General features: G+C 46.0%; 1 protein-coding gene across 1 annotated transcript in view; it reads left to right on the top strand.

The window, feature by feature from the left end:
• LOC142784680 (glutamate receptor ionotropic, kainate 2-like) overlaps nucleotides 1-20,659 on the top strand; it is a 120,484-nt gene that overhangs the window by 55,792 nt on the left and 44,033 nt on the right. Inside the window, exons 2-3 of the mRNA XM_075883156.1 lie at nucleotides 1,707-1,928; nucleotides 10,570-10,833. Of these exons, the coding sequence (XP_075739271.1) occupies nucleotides 1,707-1,928; nucleotides 10,570-10,833 (486 nt within the window). The remainder of the gene's footprint in view (nucleotides 1-1,706; nucleotides 1,929-10,569; nucleotides 10,834-20,659) is intronic.

Here is a 20,659-nt window from a genome sequence, read left to right as displayed (position 1 = left end):
TTTTTGCTGTTACAATCTGTTTTGTTTTGAGTTTTATGTGGCAAGATATTGTGTTTTGTACTTTTGGCATATTTTCAGCATTAAGGGCAACATCTTGTGTTGCCTGTCGTCTGCCTGGACCGAGAACAATGCGCACTGTGATATTTGTACAGACGGCGTCTGGCTGTGATAAATAAATATGCATTATTCCATTCACGATATTCATTATTTCTTGATACCTTGATAAGTTCCCCAACCGCGGTGGCTCAGTGGCTAAGGCGTAGCGCTGCTGAGCACTAGGGCGCGGTTTCGATACCCGGCTGCGGCGGCCGCATTTCTGATGGAGGCGAAAAGCAAAAACGCCCGTGTGTACGAGATTTCGGCACACAATAAAGATTCCCAGGTAGTCAAACTTGATCCTGAGCCCTCCCCTACGGCGCGCTTCATCGCCTGCGTTGCGTCGGCGCGTTAAACCATACAATCAATCGATACCTTGATAAATCGTGCGGACATGGTGTCAAGGCACCTCGCCCGAGTCGGTAGGCGTGAAGGGCGCTCGCGGCAAGCGCTCGCGGCTGGCGCAGCCACCCAGCGAAGGGCGGCCGGCCGGCCGGCGCGATGTGACGTCGTCGACGTCACGTCACGTGACGCGCAGGCCTGAAAAGCTTCCGGGGGTGACGCTTTGAGCCGCAGTGCCAAGAAAACAATGAACTTGTATATACCATGAACGAACTCGAGGTGGTTAAAAAGGGGAAGTAGATACGAAGCGCAAGCCGTAAGAAAGTAAAAGCCGAATTCTCCGCCTCTCATTTCCCATTAGCAGCCATTGGCATGTACATTGAGCACTATCTGACTGAAAAAGTTCGCTACGTCACACTCGCTGGGCGTAACCTCCTTGGTTTTCGAAAGGTTTAGCAAGCGTTCGGCCGCAATGCCATGAATACAGTGAACTAGTATATACCATGAACTCGAGGTGGTTAAAGGTGGGAAGTGGACCCGAAGCGCAAGCCGTAAGAAAGTGTGCTTGTGCCACCTCTCGTTTAGTCCTTGGAATGTCCGCTGGATGGCGGTGCTTCTATATGGGGAATATATGATGAAAAGATGCGAGATGGTGGTACTTGGAGTGTTGAATAGATGGACGAACGGACACATAGACAGATGCATGGATGGACGCATTAACGCACGCAGGGGCGGCTGCATGGACGAACGCAGGGACGGACGCACGAACAGACGCACGCACGGACGGGCTGATGGACGCATGGACGGTCACACTGACGGACGCATGGACGGACGGAAGCAAGAACGAATGGATGGACGAATTCTTCGCCCCACTCTCCATCATTCACTCCGTGGATATGCTGCCATTTTTTTTTGTTCCAAGCAAACTCTGTGTATCATTTGTTCTTAAACAAACTATTTGCGGCCTCCTTGTTTCTCTTTCCAGGTAAAAAAAAACTTCAATGTTATTCGGTTTATATCCACCTCGGTGGTCTTGTTGGTATGGTGTTCGAGTGCTGACGCGAAGGTTTTGAGATGGACGGCCAGCAATGGCGACCACGTTTAGATGAGAGCGGAGTGGTAGAGGTCTTTGTACTTTAATATATAAGCGTGGTAAAGCACTGAAGATGGACAAAATTCATAGAGTTCCTTCGCTACGGCGTTCCTGAAGATGACTGTGATCTTTGAACGTAAATCCCCAACAATCATTACGATTGTTTTGTGCACAGGTGTCGTGTACGACCATGCTGGCTCATCTGAAGAAGAGAAGCTCCTGTGGCAAATGCTCGACCGAGTCAACCTGAATGCCAGCGACGATGGAGATAACACAACGTCAATGGCTGGTAACACAGGCACCCACGAGTTGGCCGAGTCTGCTAGCAGAGCACCGCACCTCAGCCTGGCCATTGAGAGACTCGATCCGGAGGACATCTTTCAATCGGCAAAGAAAGGTGAATGCCCATAGCATCACTAAATTCACCGCAATAATAGGCTAAATAGCCTGCCACTACATTTAACATTCATTGTTGGTTAAATTTCGAAAGAGGCCTGTCGAATGAACCAAGAGCGATGAAGGAAGTGAAAGCACGGTCACATATACGTTGTCTACGTGCAGATACATTTCACGATGACGGAATAAATATTAGCTTTGTTAGCAGAGTTCATGTCTGCACGTCGATATCTGCTCGCCACGTGATGCATCGATTGTGCGCGTCCATTTATGCACTGCTAACTGCACTCTTATGGTATGTCTTATGCAAGGAGGGTCGTAACGCTTACCATTTGAATATACAATTCATTGTGTGGCTATTACTAGCACACCTGTTGCTTTTAGTTAAAATTTAGACAAGAGAAACGTATATGCTTGTCTATATTAAGTCTGCGAAGTGAAAGAAAGTATACTGCAATTACCCTAAACTTTCGCATAGATAAGCACTTTTGTGAGCTTCTCGGCTGTGCTTGCAATGTCATTAAAAACCTATGTATTTAGAACTGTAGTTACGGTTTTAATGCGTAAAAGGAAGGCCTGATGCAAATATTACTTCATTCGTTCTTCTAAAATTATTTAGGAAGAAATACTTTGAGTTTGATATCTCCGCCTACTCGCAAAGAACACTCGGAACTCCGTGGCACACAATTAGTATTTTTAAAATTTTATTCACCTGGCGTCATTAGCAGTGTTGTGGGCAAATATTCTTTCATTGCAATGATGAGCAAAGTTAGCTTGACTAAGTCAGAAAAAAAGCAAAAAATTCAAGTGCAGTTGGGAGCCGTGGGACATAGGGCGATGCATTATCAATGAAAGTAAAAAAATTAAAATTGATTTTTACTTCATCGCTATATACGTCCGTAGAATGACGTTACGATTTGAGGGGTGTTGGTTGAAGTTGCATGATATAGGAACTTCCATTTTAAACATCCTAAATTATATTTAGAGGGCATGGTTGAAGGGCTCTTTAGCCATCACAAGTTCAAGGGCAAAACAGTTGTGGCTTTCTCGCCTTTACTTTCCTTCCTACAACCACTACCTCTCCTCGCCACGTATTTCTTATAAAACACGAGGAATGTGTCAGCACTAATGTTTAAGGAGTTCTGATCTCACGCACTTCAACCATACGCTGCTACCTGTGCTTGCGCAATCGCAAACGCAGAACACGAAGTGAGATCAGTTCATCGCGTGCTACGTTCATGCGATACAAGGAAGAACTAGCGTGTGACTTCTTTGCAAAGCATTGTGTGAAACAATTCACGGCAGATACATTTCCTATATTGAATAATCAAGAGCTCATTTCGCCCTAACGTCACGTGATCAAACTGCAAAGGTCGGGAGCCGTGCCGCGCAAAAGGGCAACTATGGGATATAATAAGAATATGGTTTAATATTTTGTCAGAGGCTGTTTAGAGGTCCTCTAAATATTCTCAGTACGAAAATAGGGGTATATCTCACTGCATATTCAAAATTTTCTCCATATTGACGCATAAAGTTTCTCGTGTATTTATAATTGCTATGTTAATGAAACCAGCGCAAGCGTTTACAGTGTAGTTCACCATCTTCTCTTGGGCTTACTAACATTTGTAATCACCATCAACGTGTTTTCTCGCCATGTGCTCGGTTTTTGGCTCACTCGCCTTTGCTGTAATTATAATAATCGTTTTGTCATACTTGACGTCGTCTCACAAGTGCTGGGGGTGCTGGGATGGTAAATATGGGCCGTAAAATCGAAATGGCGAAAAATGTCTCGGACATGAGGCGTCGCTTCAGAATCTAGAAAGCAGCTTCACAAATGAATTATTCCAACAATGTACGCAAATAATTTTCCATAAAAATGAAAAGGAAGCTGCTAGCCAGTCGAATCGATCTAAACATGTCTATTGTATACAGCCATCCACTCTTTCGGGGAGCTTAAACGTAAAGGGGCACTAAAGGCAATTAAGTGAACGCTGGTTTTCTAAATGGTGGTTCGAAAACCTCGTAGTGTTATTTTTGTGCCAAGAAAAGGCCTATTTTGAAATAAAATCTCATTTCGGAGCTCCGCATCGAGTTGGCACATTTAAAATCACCCGCCTCAAGAAACGAAAGGCCAGACCTTCGCACGTCACTGTTGCCGTGCACAACGTCACTCGGTTTGACTGCGCTAGTGGCAGCAGACCGAAAGCAGTTGTATCCACAGCAGAAAAATCTGCCATTGATCAATTTCCCGCCATTGACTTCGAGACTGCAGACGCTTTTTTTAACTGCGCCCCGCTAGATGACGCCACCTGTCTCGTGTAACCACGCGAAAATTCAATTTTTAACCACTCGCACCATTTCCCATAGTAACGTCCGGTGGTTCTTTTTTTTTCATGAATCAAACAGAAATGAAAAAGCAGCATTTTATTGCATTCTTTGATGCACAGGAGGTTTTTTATTTAGTTCATTTAAATCAATAACTAGTGATTAATTGTAGGCGGGCCATCTGATGTGATCGGGATCCTCTTTAAAGTGTCCTGCAGTGGCACCTGTGTTCTTCTGCATTTACCTAATTTCTTGGTAAGTAGGGCACTGTTGTTGATAAAATTGTCTTTTTTTGATGTTGTCATACATTGTGCTTTCAGTCTGACGTATATTTTTATTTGACTTTATCGTCCCTGTAAGCAACACCGTACTATCGGGCTTATAGGTCGACCATGACGCAATTGATTCTTTGTTTCTCAGGGCAGCAAAAGAACACTTCCCTGGAGTGCTGTTTTGTAAGCGTTCTATGTAGAACGTGAGAGAGATCAAACAAAATGACGCGAGAGAGCAAACAGCCAATAGTCGAGTTGAGAGAATGCAGAAATGCTTTAAATGCATTAAAGACATATACAAATTATTCAGCTCAACATGAATATTGATAGGCATTGCTTTCAAAGTTCGAGATTACAGAGCTGGATGGCCTTAAGAAGTTATTTGTTGTGATGTTTTGAGTGCACGTTGCTGTCAAAATTTGGTGAGTCGTTCGGTGTTTTTCGACATGGGTATGACGAGATCGGAGTAAGCCAGGCTCAAAACAGGACTAAATTGATTATCTGCGTTAGAGCATATACGTTCATATAGGATTCACGTGATCCAAGAGACCGTTTCTTATTCGTACTAGTGATAGAACGGGGCTTCGGCCCATTCTATGCACATTCTGTGGCAATTTTCAAGCCTTCACCGTCCGAATTGCCTCGATGAATTCCGCGTGTTTGCCTTTCATCCCTCTATTTCATACCACGCCCGACAGAACGCTTACAAAATATTGCCATTGCTTTATCGACACACTTCCCCCTTCATAGGAATTACTGAGCACCGGGCTGATTCTGCGACTTCCTTTTTAGAGATTCAAGTGGGTCCCTCATGGAAACCGATTCTACGTTTGTAAACAGCTGTAGGCACCATCGACATAATGAGGCATTTGTAGTGACGCCTGGACCGTAGGCTCCGCCCAGCTCGATGCTCGCCATGATGACCAGACTACTGCATGACAGAGCAGCTTCAAAGCTGCCTCTGAACTCGGATCCAGCTTTGCAGCTTAGCGACATTCTGAGGCGTTTGTAGCACGATGTTACAAGCTGCTCAGTATATGTCGCCGGCGCCAAGCGCTGTTTATAAACATTATTAGGTCTCTAGAAAAAAAGAAAACAGTGCAGTGAAGGACGTACACCTGAGACTGTACGAGTGCCTATGCGCTGTTTCCGGCAAGTGTTACATGAAAGAAAAAAGATTACATGATCTCTCGCTAAATAGAGTCATGTGTAGATACGAACCAGCGGAATTACACTGGCGGCGACGTTGACGCGGGCACTCATTGCGGCGTCCTGCAGGAGAGTAACCTACGGAAGCGTAAAACACGCAGTGATGGACCAGTGTTTCCAACTGAAACATTCGAATCGCTGACAATGTGCTATAAGAGACAGAAGACTCGGATTGGTCACAGAAACTCGCTGTCCTTATTTTCAACCTGCATGCTGCAAATTTTTATTGTTCAGCAAAGTACAGGAGAAATTTATCACCATATATTGGGGGTGAAGATGAAGTACCTATATATACGGGCGTTGCGTGAACTGTTGTGGAGCACGAACAGTCAGGTTCTTTAATCAAGAAACTCGCTAGCAGATGCTGCCTGCGTCGGCATTACGTTGCGAGAGAGGAGAGAGGGTAGTGGAGATATAGAAGGGGAGGGAGGGGACGCACAGGCGCATAGACGTGTACTTGCCGCGGCGAGGCATGCCAAGAAGAGGAGACAAGGCAGTGAGCGTTGGTTAGCAGATGCTCCCGTGCATCGGCATTGTGAGGTGGAACATGAAGACCAGAAAAAAGGAGGGACGCACATGCGCAAGTGGGGTGGTCACGAAGCACACCGGATTGAGCTCGACCCTAAGCTACTTCCCATCTAAAGTATGTAGTGATGAAGTGAAGAATATAGCACGCTTCCGCTATATCAGTGTTTATCGCCAGTGTCTTTTTGCATCGGTTTGCGGTAGTTCTGAACACCTCTTCATCAGGATCCTCGGAACAACGAAGGACACCGAAAGAGGTTGTCGTGGGCCGACCTGTGAAAAAAGCTTTGCTCTGGCACTTTGAGCAGAGAAGAACAAAAGATTGGTATACTGATTAAACTGGCTGCGCCACCTGAAAACGCTGTCTTTCAAAGAGTGCACTAAGTGCAAGGGCGCCTGCGGGTCGGTATAGTGGATGTTAGCAGCATAGTGTTTGTTCGTTTGCTCGTTATATTTTGTTTTCCCTTGAAGCTAACCGACACTTAAAACAGTCTACACGAAAAGTGCAAGCATCTTTTTTTAATGCGGAGCGTTTTTTACTCCCACGATGTCGCGCTTTGGCGAAGGCGGCGCCATCTGCAGCACCACTGCGCATGCTCGTGTTTTGGAGCACTTAAGGAGCTCCAAGAAGAGGAGCACTCTTGAAGTTCCGACATAGTTGCCATTGTGCGCGTGCCGTTACAATTTGTTGCAATTATTCTGTCGCCTTTTTGCTGAAAAAATACAAAAAATTCTCAACCACTTCTGTGAAAACGAGGCCAACGATTGCTCTAAGGTCGCCACGTCGTGGTTCCGTAACGCATTGAAATATATTGCAGTTCCCCAATTGGAAAAGTGCCGTACGGGAACGATGCAAAGATTCGCCTCGTTGAATGAGCTAGGAAGCTCCAGCCATGATGAACTAGTTCACGTTATCGCTTCTAGAGGTCGAAAACACTCTGTGACTAAGAGCGGTGATGATTGATGGATTGATATGCGTGGTTTATTGTCCCAAAGCCACCATATGATTATCGCAAACAGCATAGCGGATGGCTTCGGAAATTTCGACAACCTGGGGTTATTTAACACGCACCCAAATCTGAGCACACGGGTCTACAGTGATTTGGCCTCCATAGAAATTGCAGCCGCCGCAGCCGGGATTCAATCCCGCAAACGGCAGTTCAGCAGCCTAGTTCCTTAGCCACTAGACCATCACGGTGGGGCCCGCAACCAAGAGCAATCCGAGGGAAAGCAGTGAAACACAAAATACAGGTTTGCGACCACGGTCCAGTGTACAGCGTGCTGGACATTCATTGTCATGGATTGCGAGGTGGTGTGTTGGCGAAGACATACATTGTCTTGGCGAACTTCGGTGGGTTTGACCGTATCTATCTATCTATCTATCTATCTATCTATCTATCTATCTATCTATCTATCTATCTATCTATCTATCTATCTATCTATCTATCTATCTATCTATCTATCTATCTATCTATCTATCTAAAGCCTACGACTTTTAGCATTTCTGGCCGTTTGAATAATGAGGTCTTAACCAAAATTGATGTAACACAACATGACGATACAAAGTGCATAAGTGACTAGTCATGACATGGAAGTCAGGACATGTATCCCAAGAATGTCATAATTCACATGTCATGCTCTTCCTGCTCCTGCGGTACTTCCATTCGCAAGACATATTGCAAAGCTGGTATAGCATGACATGACTGCATGGCGAACACAAGTGGCAGGCCTTCAACCTGAAATCATGACATGCGGGTCATGTAAGAACAAGACTTCATGCCATGCTGATGATGGGCTCGTGGTCCTTTCGCTGGCTTCAAATACACCAAGTTTGGTATTGCGGGAAGCGAATGAATGGCGAAGTTATAAAACTGGTGCAAGCATGATAATCATGACTTGTGTGTCAATAAAGTACATGACCAGATATCAAGCTCATGATGCAACTGTGGTCGTTTTCCTAGCTTCACATACAATATCTTTGGTATTACGTGACGTGAATGAATAATGAATAAATATGACTGGTGCAAAAATGATATACATGACATGCATGTCATGTAAGAACATGACTACAGGCCACGCTCATGATGCGCTCGCGGTAGTTTCGCTATTCTAACATGCACCAAATTTGATATTACGTCCCTTAAATGGATGGTAAAGTAATATCACTGGCACAAACATGATAATTCTGACATGCGTGTAATGTAAGAACATAACTACATGCCACGCTCATGATGTGCTGGTGGTCCCTTCCCTGGCTCCACATACGCTAAATTTGGTATTTCGGGAAGTGAATTGATGTGGAAGGTATAAAAATGGTGCAAAGATGGAAATCATGGCATGCATGTCAATAAAAAGCATGACTACATACTGCGCTCATGATGCGCTCGCGGCCATTTGGCTACCTTCACATGTAGTAAATTTAGTATTGCGTGACCTGAATAGACAATGAAAATAAATGACATGCCCAAACAAGATAACCATGACATGCGTATCATGTTTGGCTACATGATACACTCTTAGCACGCTCGCGGTCATTTCGCTAGCTTCACATATGCCAAGCTTGTCATTACGTGACGTGAAATGAATGACGAAAAAAATGCCAGGAGCAAAGATGATAATCATGGCATGAAAGTCATGAATTGCAAAATTTACGTCCGCCTCGTTACATTGTGCTGATTTTAAAGTGACATATTAACCTCTCCCATTTGTCCTTCACATATCATCGATTCCCACTGTACATCGGACCCACCATATCTTTTCACAAGATAATGTGCCTATTTTCTGGCCTTGTTTCCATGACGGAAATATGTCACCGGGGTATTGGTAAACCCTGGAAAACAGTATTTTTCTGTAAAAAAAGTGTGGATTGCTGCAACTTGTGAAAGTCAGATTTAATAGATGTGTTCTTTTTTGCGGTACCTGTAATAACTGCGCCACTATCGCTATAAAAGCAATCACTCTTTCTCTTGCGTCGCGATTTCTACGGTGTACGCAGCTGGTCTCAGTGCCGTGGTGTGCGCCTGACGAGGGTAAATTGAAGAGAATATAAAAAGGGGCAACGTCTATGGGAAGTAAATTGCACTTTAACGACCAATGCTCACATGGGCACTGGCAAATGCGATACGTGTAAGCTAGGCCCATTAATATAGACCTGATCTACGAAAGGGCATCCGAACTTCAATTTTTCCCCGGTTTATTCTCGTAAGTGTTGCGAAAAAAGAGGCCGTGTAATCGTAATGTTGGTTTTGCTGCCTCTGCAAGTATTTTGCGGTTACCTTCTCAAGATTTGCGCCAATGTTTACGGCGGCATCATAAAGCAGCTTTATTATGGCCACGTCATTCGTGACGGTATTGAGATGTTTTGTTTAGATGGCTATCGTTACTAAAACTGCGCTTCTGCGAAGTCCACCAGAGCAAACGATCGTATGAAAGAACAAGTGCAACAAGTCCATTTACTCTTGTTTTTTGTACCGTCTATCGTGCTGATGAAATTTCCAAATCTTGAAACAACTTGTCGAGGCAAAAATATTTTTGAGCAAATACAAGTTCCACACCTTGCATTCACTTGCGCTCCTTATTAAAGTACATTTACACTTTGAAAGAATATTTTTGGCTTCTGGTTCTATTACATGAAAGACTGTCACGGTCGAAATTTCAGTGGGGAAAAACAATTTTTTCTGAAAATATGGTTCCCTCATATTTCGCCACTTGAATTAGTGATTCCAGAAATACACACACAGATACATACATTGTGGTGATTTCTTCTTTCTTGCGTTTGAATGAATCACGAACATTATCATGTTCAAACTTTTGACACTGCAATACACAGCAAAATAGAAGGTAAATGTTACTGGTGGAGCAGCTTCCAAAGAAAACCATACAAATGGCGGCTCATGAGCTGCTGATGTAGCTTAGCATCGTATGTTTGAGGAGCGAACCCTTCCGGTGCAACAAGAAATACATTGGATGTTGTGCTATATCTGGTAAAGAATTGACGTGGTTTTGTTGGCACTAGCGCGAAATTTCATGTAGAATAGTTTTAGTGGGCCCCCTAATGGCGAACAACTCACAATGAGGCAATTTCTTCAAGACTGCGCTTTAGGTGAATTCAAGCTAAACTGGCATTCCTTTGAAGCTTAATCACATTGAGCTGTCCAATTCCAGCTCAGTGTGGTTAGGGGAACAATTTCGTAAGACTACTCTCGTCAACGTCTCTATAGTTCAGTGTACGACATGTTAACCTGAGTTTACGAATGTCTCATACAACAATTGCGTGCTGCCAATTATGTTTATTTCGTTGTATCGGTGCAGTATGCAGACTCCTGGAGAAAGGTGTTGTAGCAGTGCTGGGACCACGGAAGCCAGAAGCAGCGTCACTGGTCGGCAGCGCTTGCGCTGGACAGCGTGTGCCACACATCTTCTTGTCTCAGGAGTTTCAGCCCAATGCCAACGTCAACGCGGCTTCGGTGTCTGTTAGCATGGCACCTTCTCACAGCGAGTTGGACAAGGCATTCCAAGATTTGGTGAAAGCTCAACGTTGGAAGAGTTTCACGATTGTCTACGAAAAGCCAGAGGGTGAGTGCAGAGTCGCATAGTTTTTAGGGGCGAAGCGCCTTATAGCGGCACTCGTTCGTCTGTCGTAGCCGTTGTAGTGTGTAACAAGCCCATTAATTTCCGTTCGGGTTCCGAGCACTTCTGAGCACGCAGCGTGCGCATCATCTTGCCTTGTATATTCGCGGGGACAGGTCCGTTCGAGGCCAGAGAAACATCACGAAAGAAACGTGCTTCTGTTGCCGTCATCAAGCACCGTTCACGTACTGCAGCGTGGTGAACACAGTCTAGCTACCAACACAACCCACCCACATGACACCGCTGAAGCGTGGTGAATACAGTCTAGCTGCCAACACAACACACACACACATGACACCGCGGAGCTATTCACAAACGTTGTTGACAAGACAACGGAATGAAATAAATACGCCAAGCAAGCTACGAAGTATCCGTGAGCGCATCATCGCTGGCGTTATGTAGCACTGCAGCATTGCCGCGCCGGCGCCGGCCCATGCCAGACCAGACCCACACTGCGGCTCTCTTCTTTTTATCTTTTTCTTTTTCGCCGTTACGCCCGCTACGCCCACCGCGCAAACATTATAAACTTTCATTGCGGGTGACGTAGCTCTTCATATGCCTGTAGGCGGGACTGCCACTTAGGGCCGCAATTCGAGAAGTTACATGAATATTGTTTTATGACAAGGTCCACCACGGCTCCGAAGACGTAGTTCCGTCACAGGTATGACGCAGTAAAATATAAACGAGTACTGACATATCGAAAAAAAATGGCAGCACATCCACGGAGTGAATGATGGAGAGTGGGGCGAAGCATTCGTCCGTCCATTCGTTCTTGCTTCCGTCCGTCCATGCGTCCGCCTGTGTGACCGTTCATGCGTCCATCCGCCCGTCCGCGCGTGCGTCTGTTTGTGCGTCCGTCCCTGCGTTCGTCCATGCATCCGCCCCTGCGTCCGTTCATGCGTCCGTTCATGCGTCCATTCATGCATCTGTCTGTGTGTCCGTTCGTTCATTTATTCAGCAATCCAAGTACCACCATCTCGCATCGTTTCATCATATATTCCCCATATGGAAGCACCGCCATCCAGCGGACATTGCAAGGACTAAACGAGAGGTGGCACACGCACAATTCCTTACGGCTTGCGCTTCGGGTCCACTTCCCACCTTTAACCACCTCGAGTTCATGGTATATACTAGTTCACTGTATTCATAGCACTGTGGCCCAACACTCGCTAAACCTTTCTAAAACCGAGGAGGTTACGCCCAGCGAGTATAACGTAGCAATCTTTTTTGGTCAGATTGTGTTCAATGTTCATGCCAATGGCTGCTAATGGGAAATGCGAGACAGGAAAATTCGGCTTTTACTTTCTTACGGCTTGCACTGCATATCTACTTCCCACCTTTAACCACGTCGAGTCCATGGCACATACTTCTTTATTGTATTCCTGGCATTGCGGCTCACCACTCGCTAAACCTTTCTAAAACTAAGAAGGTTACACCGAGCGAGTATAACATAGCAACCCTTTCTTGTCAGATAGTGCTGAATGTACATGCCAATGGCTGCTAATGGGGAATGAGAGACAGCAACATTCGGCCTTTATGTAACGCGCACGCCACGAACGATTTATTGTTCAACAAAACGCAGGAGAAATCTCCCACTGGCACCATCTTGAGGCTCAAAATGTAACACTTGTTACACACTACGACTACGACTACAAGGGACGAACGGGTGCCGCTTTAAGGAGCTTCTTCCCTAAAAATCGAGTCACTGAGGAGCGTTAAAACAGTTACCTCAAGCTCTTAGCACGCCACGCTGAATACGAAGCCAGAGAGCAACTATCTCCAGCTTGTATAGGGTGAGCCATTTACATACACGATGTACCGCTGGCGTTCCCCAGAACTCAGCAACTTCAGCGCATTTTCGTCGTCACTACCCAGATGGCACGACGGGCGTGCGTGGCCTCAAGGTCTTCGTGCCGCGCCACATTACGCATCGCTGTGCATTCGCCTCCACATAGCATGCGTGGTGGCTCCAAAAAATCTGTTGGCTAACTCAAGCACACACCTATTTTAGGTTCTTTACCTCCTGTGTTCCCACCACAAGTCTGCTTTAAAGTTATCGTAGTTAAAGAGCGCACGAACATCACTTCGCACGCTGCCGCAGCCACGTTTACGAAACGAGCGTGCTGAAAACACGAAGTAAAAATTGTGGCAGCTCACGCTCTTCCTGTTTATACGTGTGCGTTCAATTTGTGCGTATTTCTTTCTGTTTAAACAGCGGAAATAAAGTGACGAGCTATGACAGTCATCTGTCCATACTCGTCCTAGGTATACATTTTTAGACGTAATTAGGCTTGAAGATGTCTAGCATCACGGCACGCCTTTGTGCTCTCCCATAGTAGTTTACAACGCAATCCAAGTCATTAACCACTTTTTCTAAACACACCTCTATATGCTCATTTCAGCCGCGCTTTCTGCTTGACGTCCGGGCACGTTAAAGAACCCCAGGTGGTCGAAATTTCCGGAGCCCTCCACTACGGCGTCTCTCATAATCTTGAAGTGGTTTTGGGACGTTAAACCCCACATATCAATCAATCAATCAATCAATGCTTGACGTCCGGAGTGCATGTTTCGAGCTGCTTGCCTTTTCTCGCGTGACACTGCAATTTCTTGCTTCAGCATTCATTCCACATTAGAGAATTCATTCCATACGCATTCCACTGTAGCATTCAATGCACTATGAATTCTGAACTACCTCTGTCAGGACACGTTCCACTTTCGCGTTATAGCGATTCTTAAAAAAAGGGATCACCCATTATTTTTTTTACAACCAAAGCTGTTAGGAGATCACAACTCGGGTCACGCGCAGTTGTTGTCCGCTGCCGGTGTCCGTAGCCACATTGCGCAAAACTATTAAAAAAATGGCAGCATATTCACGGAGTGAATGATGGAGTGTGGGGTGAAGGATCCGTCTATCCATTCGTTCTTGCTTCCGTCCGTCCATGCGTGCGTCTGTGTGGCCGCGCGAGCATCCATCCTCCCGTCCGTGCGTGCGTCTGTTCGTGCGTCCGTCCCTGCGTTCGTCCATGCATCAGCTCCTGCGTCCGTCCATGCGTCCATCCGTCCGTGCAGCCATTCGTGCGTCCACGCGTGCACATGTCTGTGCGTCCGTTCGTCCACCTCTTCAACACTCCAAGCACCACCATCTCGCATCTTTTCATCATATATTCCTCATATAGAACCACCGCCATTCAGCGGACATTCAAGGACTGAACGAGAGGAGGCACACGCACACTTTCTTACGGCGTGCGCTTCGTGTCTACTTCCCACCTTTAACCACCTCGAGTTCATGGTATATACCAGTTCACTCTATTCATGGCACTGCGGCCCAACGCTCGCTAAACCTTTCTAAAGCGAAGGAGGTTACGCCTAGCGAGTATAACGTAGCAACCTTTTCTTGTCAGATAGTGCTCAATGTACATGCTAATGGCTGCTATTAGGGAATGAGAGACAGAAGAATTCGGCTTTTAGTTAACGCGCACGCTATGAATTTTTATTGTTCCACAACGCATAGAAGAAATCTCCCACCGGCACCGCCTTGCAGGTCAAAAGGTAAGACTGGTGTCACACTACGACCAAGACTACGAGGGACGAACGGCTGCCGCTATAAAGAGCTTCGCCCCCAAGAAACGGTCCACTAATGAAAGAGTGGGTCTTGAACCTGGGTCCGCTGGGTGCTAGCCCGACATTCCACCACCAAGCTACACCGGTGCCTGCGACTTATCAAACTTGCCTTAGGCAGGCATGATGTAGGGAAAGCAATCGCGTTATTACGACTTATAAAGCATTTTACAAATGAGAAAACGCAACCAGTCGTCACAAAATGCAAATAGCGTAACGAGTGAGCCGTTCAGTGCTCTAAACCACCAAAAAACTTGTTTTTGTTCCGCTATTGACTGTGGCGCCAACCCTCTTCCACCATAATTCCTCATGGTCATCAGCTACTGCATGGACAATTGGCACAAAATTCCTTGCAAGTGTTTAGCGGATGCCAGGCTTCTCAGAAGAATGATGAAAAACAGCATAGCGAATGCCGGCCTACTACACAAAAGGTTATTATTATTATTGCCCTACTGGGTACCAAGCAAGTGTGCTGGCAGTAGTTACCCAATGAATATTTTGAAAAAGGCTCTGAGAGGCCCCTCTTCGAACTTTTGCTGTTACTATCTCGCGCCTACGGCGCAGGCCTGGGTTTATTTTTTTATGCGAAGAATTTCTTAGCGAGCTTAAGCGACTTTGAGCGTATCTATCTATCAATCTATCTAGCCACTTACGACGTTTAGATCTCCTGGCTGTTTAAATCATGGTATCGACACCAAACTTGGTATGCCATAACAAGATTGTGTGACGAGCATAATTGATTAGTCATAACATAAAAGTCATCACATGTTTGTCATGAATGTCGTGATTTACCTTTCATTGTCTTGCTGCTCTTGCGGTGGTTTCGTTCACATGGTATCTTGCAAAACTGGCATGCTTTGACATGACTGCATAACAAACATTGATTGATTTGTAGGGTTTAACGTCCCAAAAGCACCATATGATTATGAGAGACGCCGTAGTGGAGGGCTCCGGAAATTTCGACCACCTGGGGTTCTTTAACGTGCACCCAAATCTGAGCACACGGGCCTACAACATTTCCGCCTCCATCGGAAATGCAGCCGCCGCAGCCGCGAATCGAACCCGCGACCTGCGGGTCAGCAGCCGAGTACCTTAGCCACTAGACCACCGCGGCGGGGCATACCAAACATAAGTGAGAGACCCTAACGTGGAAATCATGACAAACATGTCATGATTTTATGACTTGTCATGACTACACACCACGCTTAAGGTATGCTCGCAGCCGTTTCGCTAGCACCGCATCAACCAACCTTGGTATTACGGGACGTGATGAATGACGAAGGTATTTGACTGGTGCAAACATGATAATCATCAGTGCAGGTGCGTGTCATGTAACAACATGACTGCATGCCACACTCACGATGCGCTCGCGGCCGTTTTGCTCGCTTCACATGTACCGAATTTTGTATTACATGACGCCAACGGACGACATGGGTAAAGGACAAGTCCAAACATGATAATCCTGACATGCGTGCCATGTAACAACATCACTACATGCCACACTCATGATGCACTTCAGCTGTTTCGCTAGTTTCACAAATGCCAAATTTGGTATTACGTCATGTCAATGGCTGACGAAGGTATGTGACTGGTGCAGACATAATAATCATGAGATGCGTGTCATGTACCAACATGACTACATGCCACGCTTACGGCGCCAATACAGTTCGAGGCGACCCCGCGCACGTGGTTTCCGGCGTTCGTTTTTTCGCGTCATGCCTGTGATGCCACGCAAGCACCGATCTATTTGCCGTTTACTTGCAGGCGTGCACCACGTTGCGTTGCTTTGACGCATGTGCGTTTGAGCAGGCCCGGCATCCCTCCATCACGAAGAGAGGCAGACGTAGTGCTGTCTGGAGAGAGCTGGGTAACGTCATGGGCGTGAAATGCAGCATGTTGCATATCACGCCGGTGGCCGCCGGGCCGCGCCGACGGACGCTGGTCGCACCAGTCGCGCCTGGTACCTGTTTTGCTAGCGCAGTGTCGCTAAGCCCAGCATGCGCACTCGTCAACGTTAGGTCGGAGTATCTTGGACCCTTCATGATGCACTCGCGGCCGTTTCGCTAGCTCCGCATTTACCGAATTTGGTGTTACCAGACGTCATGGGATGACGAAGGTAAACAACTTGTGCAAGCACGATAATCATGACACGCGTGCCATATAAGAACATGACAACATACCACGCTCATGATGCGCTCGCGGCCGTTTTAGTAGCTCCAAATATATGAAATTTGATATCACGTGACGTAAATAGAAGACGAAGGTAAATGGCACGTCTAAACATGATATTCATTATATGCGTGTCGTGTAATGCATAATTACATGCTACGCACATAGCGTGCTCGTGGCCGTTACACTAGCTCCACATACACCAAATTTAGTGTTTAGTGACGTGAATGGATGAAAAATGCAAATGACACGTTGTAACATGATAATCATGACATGCGTGTCGTGTGAAACATGACTACATTCTACGACCATAAGGCACTCGCGGCTATTTCGCTAGCTATCCATATGTCAAATGTATATATAAAATGATGTGAATAGATGACAAAGGCAGGTGACACGTGCAAACATAAGAATTATGACGTGGAAGTCGTGTACGGCGTAATTCACCCTCGCTTTGTAACGTTGTGCTGAATTTAAAGTGGCATATACACCTTTCTTATTCGTGCTTCGCATATCATCGGTTCGCACTGTACGTGGGATGTGCTGTTTTTTATTTGTTTCACTGCGCTCCACCTAGGCAGTATTTTATTGAGTAAGTGGGTGCACACCGCTTCTATGCAGTTTGTTATCCAGTACCTGGCTGAGAGAGTGCACAGACTTATCAGCTTTTCTGAAACGTTCTGCACACACAAACCTGGGCACGCACCTATGCACGCACGCACTATGTAGTCCGAGTTGTCATTTTATTCTTTCACCACTTTGCGCCTTGATAACTCAAGAATTTTTAGGTTCACTTTGTATGATGCACAGATGCTCTAGTCAGTGAGTGTTTATGTCTGCAGCAATAAAGAAAGATGTCGCTATCTACGGGAAGGAAATTATGATGAGGGAGGCTTATCGTCTAAACCACCCACATTCGCCCACATATCATATACAGACTTGACTCTTTGTCATAGCGACGTTTCTATATAAACTTTTACACGTGGTGATTAATATTTACATAAGGGTACAAATAGTTAGACTTACAAACACGCAAGATGTAATCATTTACGCATCGCTGAAGCTATAAAGAAGCATTACGTTATTGATTCCAAAGATGCGGGATAGCGTTTTCCTTTGAACATCAGAATTTTGTAGTTGGTAAAGTACTTGGTGAGAGGATCTGGGATGAAAGGTGGTAGTTGAAAGTTGGAGAAGACCATTTCGATACAGGTTCCCCTGATGATGGTGGGACGCTTGTGGTCATACGAGCTGCACCAGAGACCGTAACCGGACATCATGAGCGAAACTATCCTGCCACCGTTAACCGCCACGATGTCCACGTTGAAGTCTCCGATGAACACAAATGAACTATGTTTGAATTCCCGTTTATCTTCGGCTACTGGAGCTCTCACCGTTCCCACCGCATGCGGAGCGATAATGGTGCCTACTCGGGAGTGCTGCCGACGCTGGCGTCTACCTTCACACTGGCGAGTTCTCACCGCGGAACATCGGCAACGGGCGCGCATTGTAGCCGCATTGCGAGCTCTCCGCGCCACTGTGCGTGCTTATTAAGTAGCTACGTAGAGATGAGAACTCATTGGGCTACCGTTTATTTGAAAAAAAAAGCATGCCAAAAACGCTCAAGTTGAGAACTTGTGAACACGGCGCGACGAGTGACTTGCGCCGAGCAAGAAAAGCTTCGCCGCTGAAAAAAAAAACACACAAATATACTTCGCAATAAGTCTACAAATCCTACGTTTAATCCGAAGGTACCCCCTGAGTTTCTTGAACGTGCAACGAAATGATGTAGCGAGTATGTGCTGCTTTGTTGGCAAGCCGTGTAATAATAACAACTGTTGGCGCTTCTATCAGCAAAACATGATGTGATCCACAAAACACGATAGTATACACGACGGGGAGGGCTCCTGAAATACTGACCACCCGAAGTTTTTCAACATGCAATTTAACGCGGGCCTGTGAGTACGCGGGCCTATGGCGTGTCGTCGCCATCGGAAAACAGGAACCTTAAGAACAACGCGGATCGAATTAGATCCCCTAACACTGTGTCAGATACCGGGCGCCGTACCCTCAAGGCCCCTTCCGGTGACAATTCTACGTTGAACCTGATAGTCAACTGCAAAAGAGTAATAATGCTCGAATAATTATTCCACTTTGAATTATTGCTCTCTCGTGGAGTCTTGAATTCGAGCTTTAGGTGGCACGTTCGCCTCGATAGATCAGTGGCTACGGTGGTCGGCTTCTGACCTGAAGGTCGCGTGTTCGATCGCGGCCACGGTGGCCATATTTCCAAGTTGGCGAAATGATTGAGGCCTGCGTACAATGCGATGTCAGTGCACGTTTAAAAACACCGGGTGGTGTTTTTAATTACCGGAGCCCTTCATTAAAGAGTACCTCATAAACTTATGTTGGTTATGGGGCGTAAGAGCTCCCTTGCTTTCTATAGCTCTAAGTGGCACGTCTTCGCTAGACTTAATAACGTGTAGCTTTGCATACTAACAATGAATGTATAGTGATGGTATAGGAAATTGCACAAAAAATGATCTGTTGTTTCACTTGAAGGTTTCTTGTTTGGCTGTTGAAAAGCCTGTGCCTTAATTTTCGGTGTCTTTCCTTAACAGTGCAGCAATGTAAGGGACATTGTATATCTAGCATGTATATATAAGGTGCAAGGTTTGCGAAAACATAGATGCAAATATGCCACAGGGTGACAAAAGACTCTCTTTCCCGTTTTTTAATGTTTTCTTTTATTTTGCCTAAGTATCTGGATCAGAAAAGCTTCAACTTGTCTAAGACAGTTCTCTGCTAAATCACCGGAGGGAACACAGCGTATAGTAAACGTGGACGAACAAGGAAGACACATAGCGCTGAGGGTGTCGCCTTTCTTTGTCCTGATCCTATGTTGGATTGCGTTCCTCCCAATGTTTTACGAACACAACCATGCTTCTGTCCACTGACTCTCATAGTGCTTGCGATCACGTATGGCTAGGAATTAAGGGTTTGCTTGCGTCGGACGCGAATGCTATAACATGTATCGGTGCAATGCATGCAGACATAAAGCATGCCCGGAACTCAAGAAACATATTTACAGAGGTCACTACAAAAATTAAGAAGTGCTAATTTCTTAATTTTTGAAAACAAAAATATGTTAGCCTGCGGTCTAGCGCAAACTACTTGGAGCAGCATTGTTTCAGCCATGAAGAGAGAGACAAAACATCTTTATTATGTGAGTAGAACAAAAAGCATGGGAGGGACCCCTAGTCCGGGGTCCCTAGGACGACTCCGGCGACGTGTCGATCCCGTTGTATGATGGCTCGCAGAACCTCGGGAGGTCCGTCGCGGAGGGCGTCATCCCACAGCTCTTTTTTGCGCAGCGGGCGGAGGAGGGGTGGTAATGGAGGGAAAAGGTTTGCCGTGCACTCGATACCCTATCGGAAAAATTGCCATGGTGGACACTGGAAAACATGGTGGGCGTAGTGGAAATAATAGTGGGCATGGTGGAAATAATAGTGGGCATGGTGGAAATTATGATGGCTACGGTGGGACGTAGTGGAAAATATAGTGGTTATGCCGGGACATAATGGGTGGTATGGTGTACAGATGATGGGTAAAGTGGAAATGATGGTGGAAAGCAGAGGCTAGATAGTGGGCAATAATGGGACACTCTGCCCACCATTGCGATAATGCTGGGTAGCCCTAAGCATATGGTGGGTGGTGATTATTATGGTGGGCTACATGGTGTACCAAGTTAAGAAACTCTTCCCACCATTGCGATAATGCTGGGAAGCACTAAGCAGATGATGGGTGCTGCTTGTTACGGTGGGCCACATGGTGTACCAAGCTGAGAAGCTCTGCCCACCATCGCGATAATGCTGGGAAGCAGTAGGCAGATGATGGGTGGGCTTATAATGGCGGGCAATCTATATAGTGTACCAATCTGGGATCAGTACACTACATGTTCTACCACCATGATTTCCATCAAAGT

This window comes from Rhipicephalus microplus, unplaced genomic scaffold (genome assembly GCF_043290135.1).
Source record: "Rhipicephalus microplus isolate Deutch F79 unplaced genomic scaffold, USDA_Rmic scaffold_15, whole genome shotgun sequence".
Taxonomy (NCBI): domain Eukaryota; kingdom Metazoa; phylum Arthropoda; class Arachnida; order Ixodida; family Ixodidae; genus Rhipicephalus; species Rhipicephalus microplus.
This window is presented reverse-complemented; position numbering and strand designations above follow the sequence as displayed.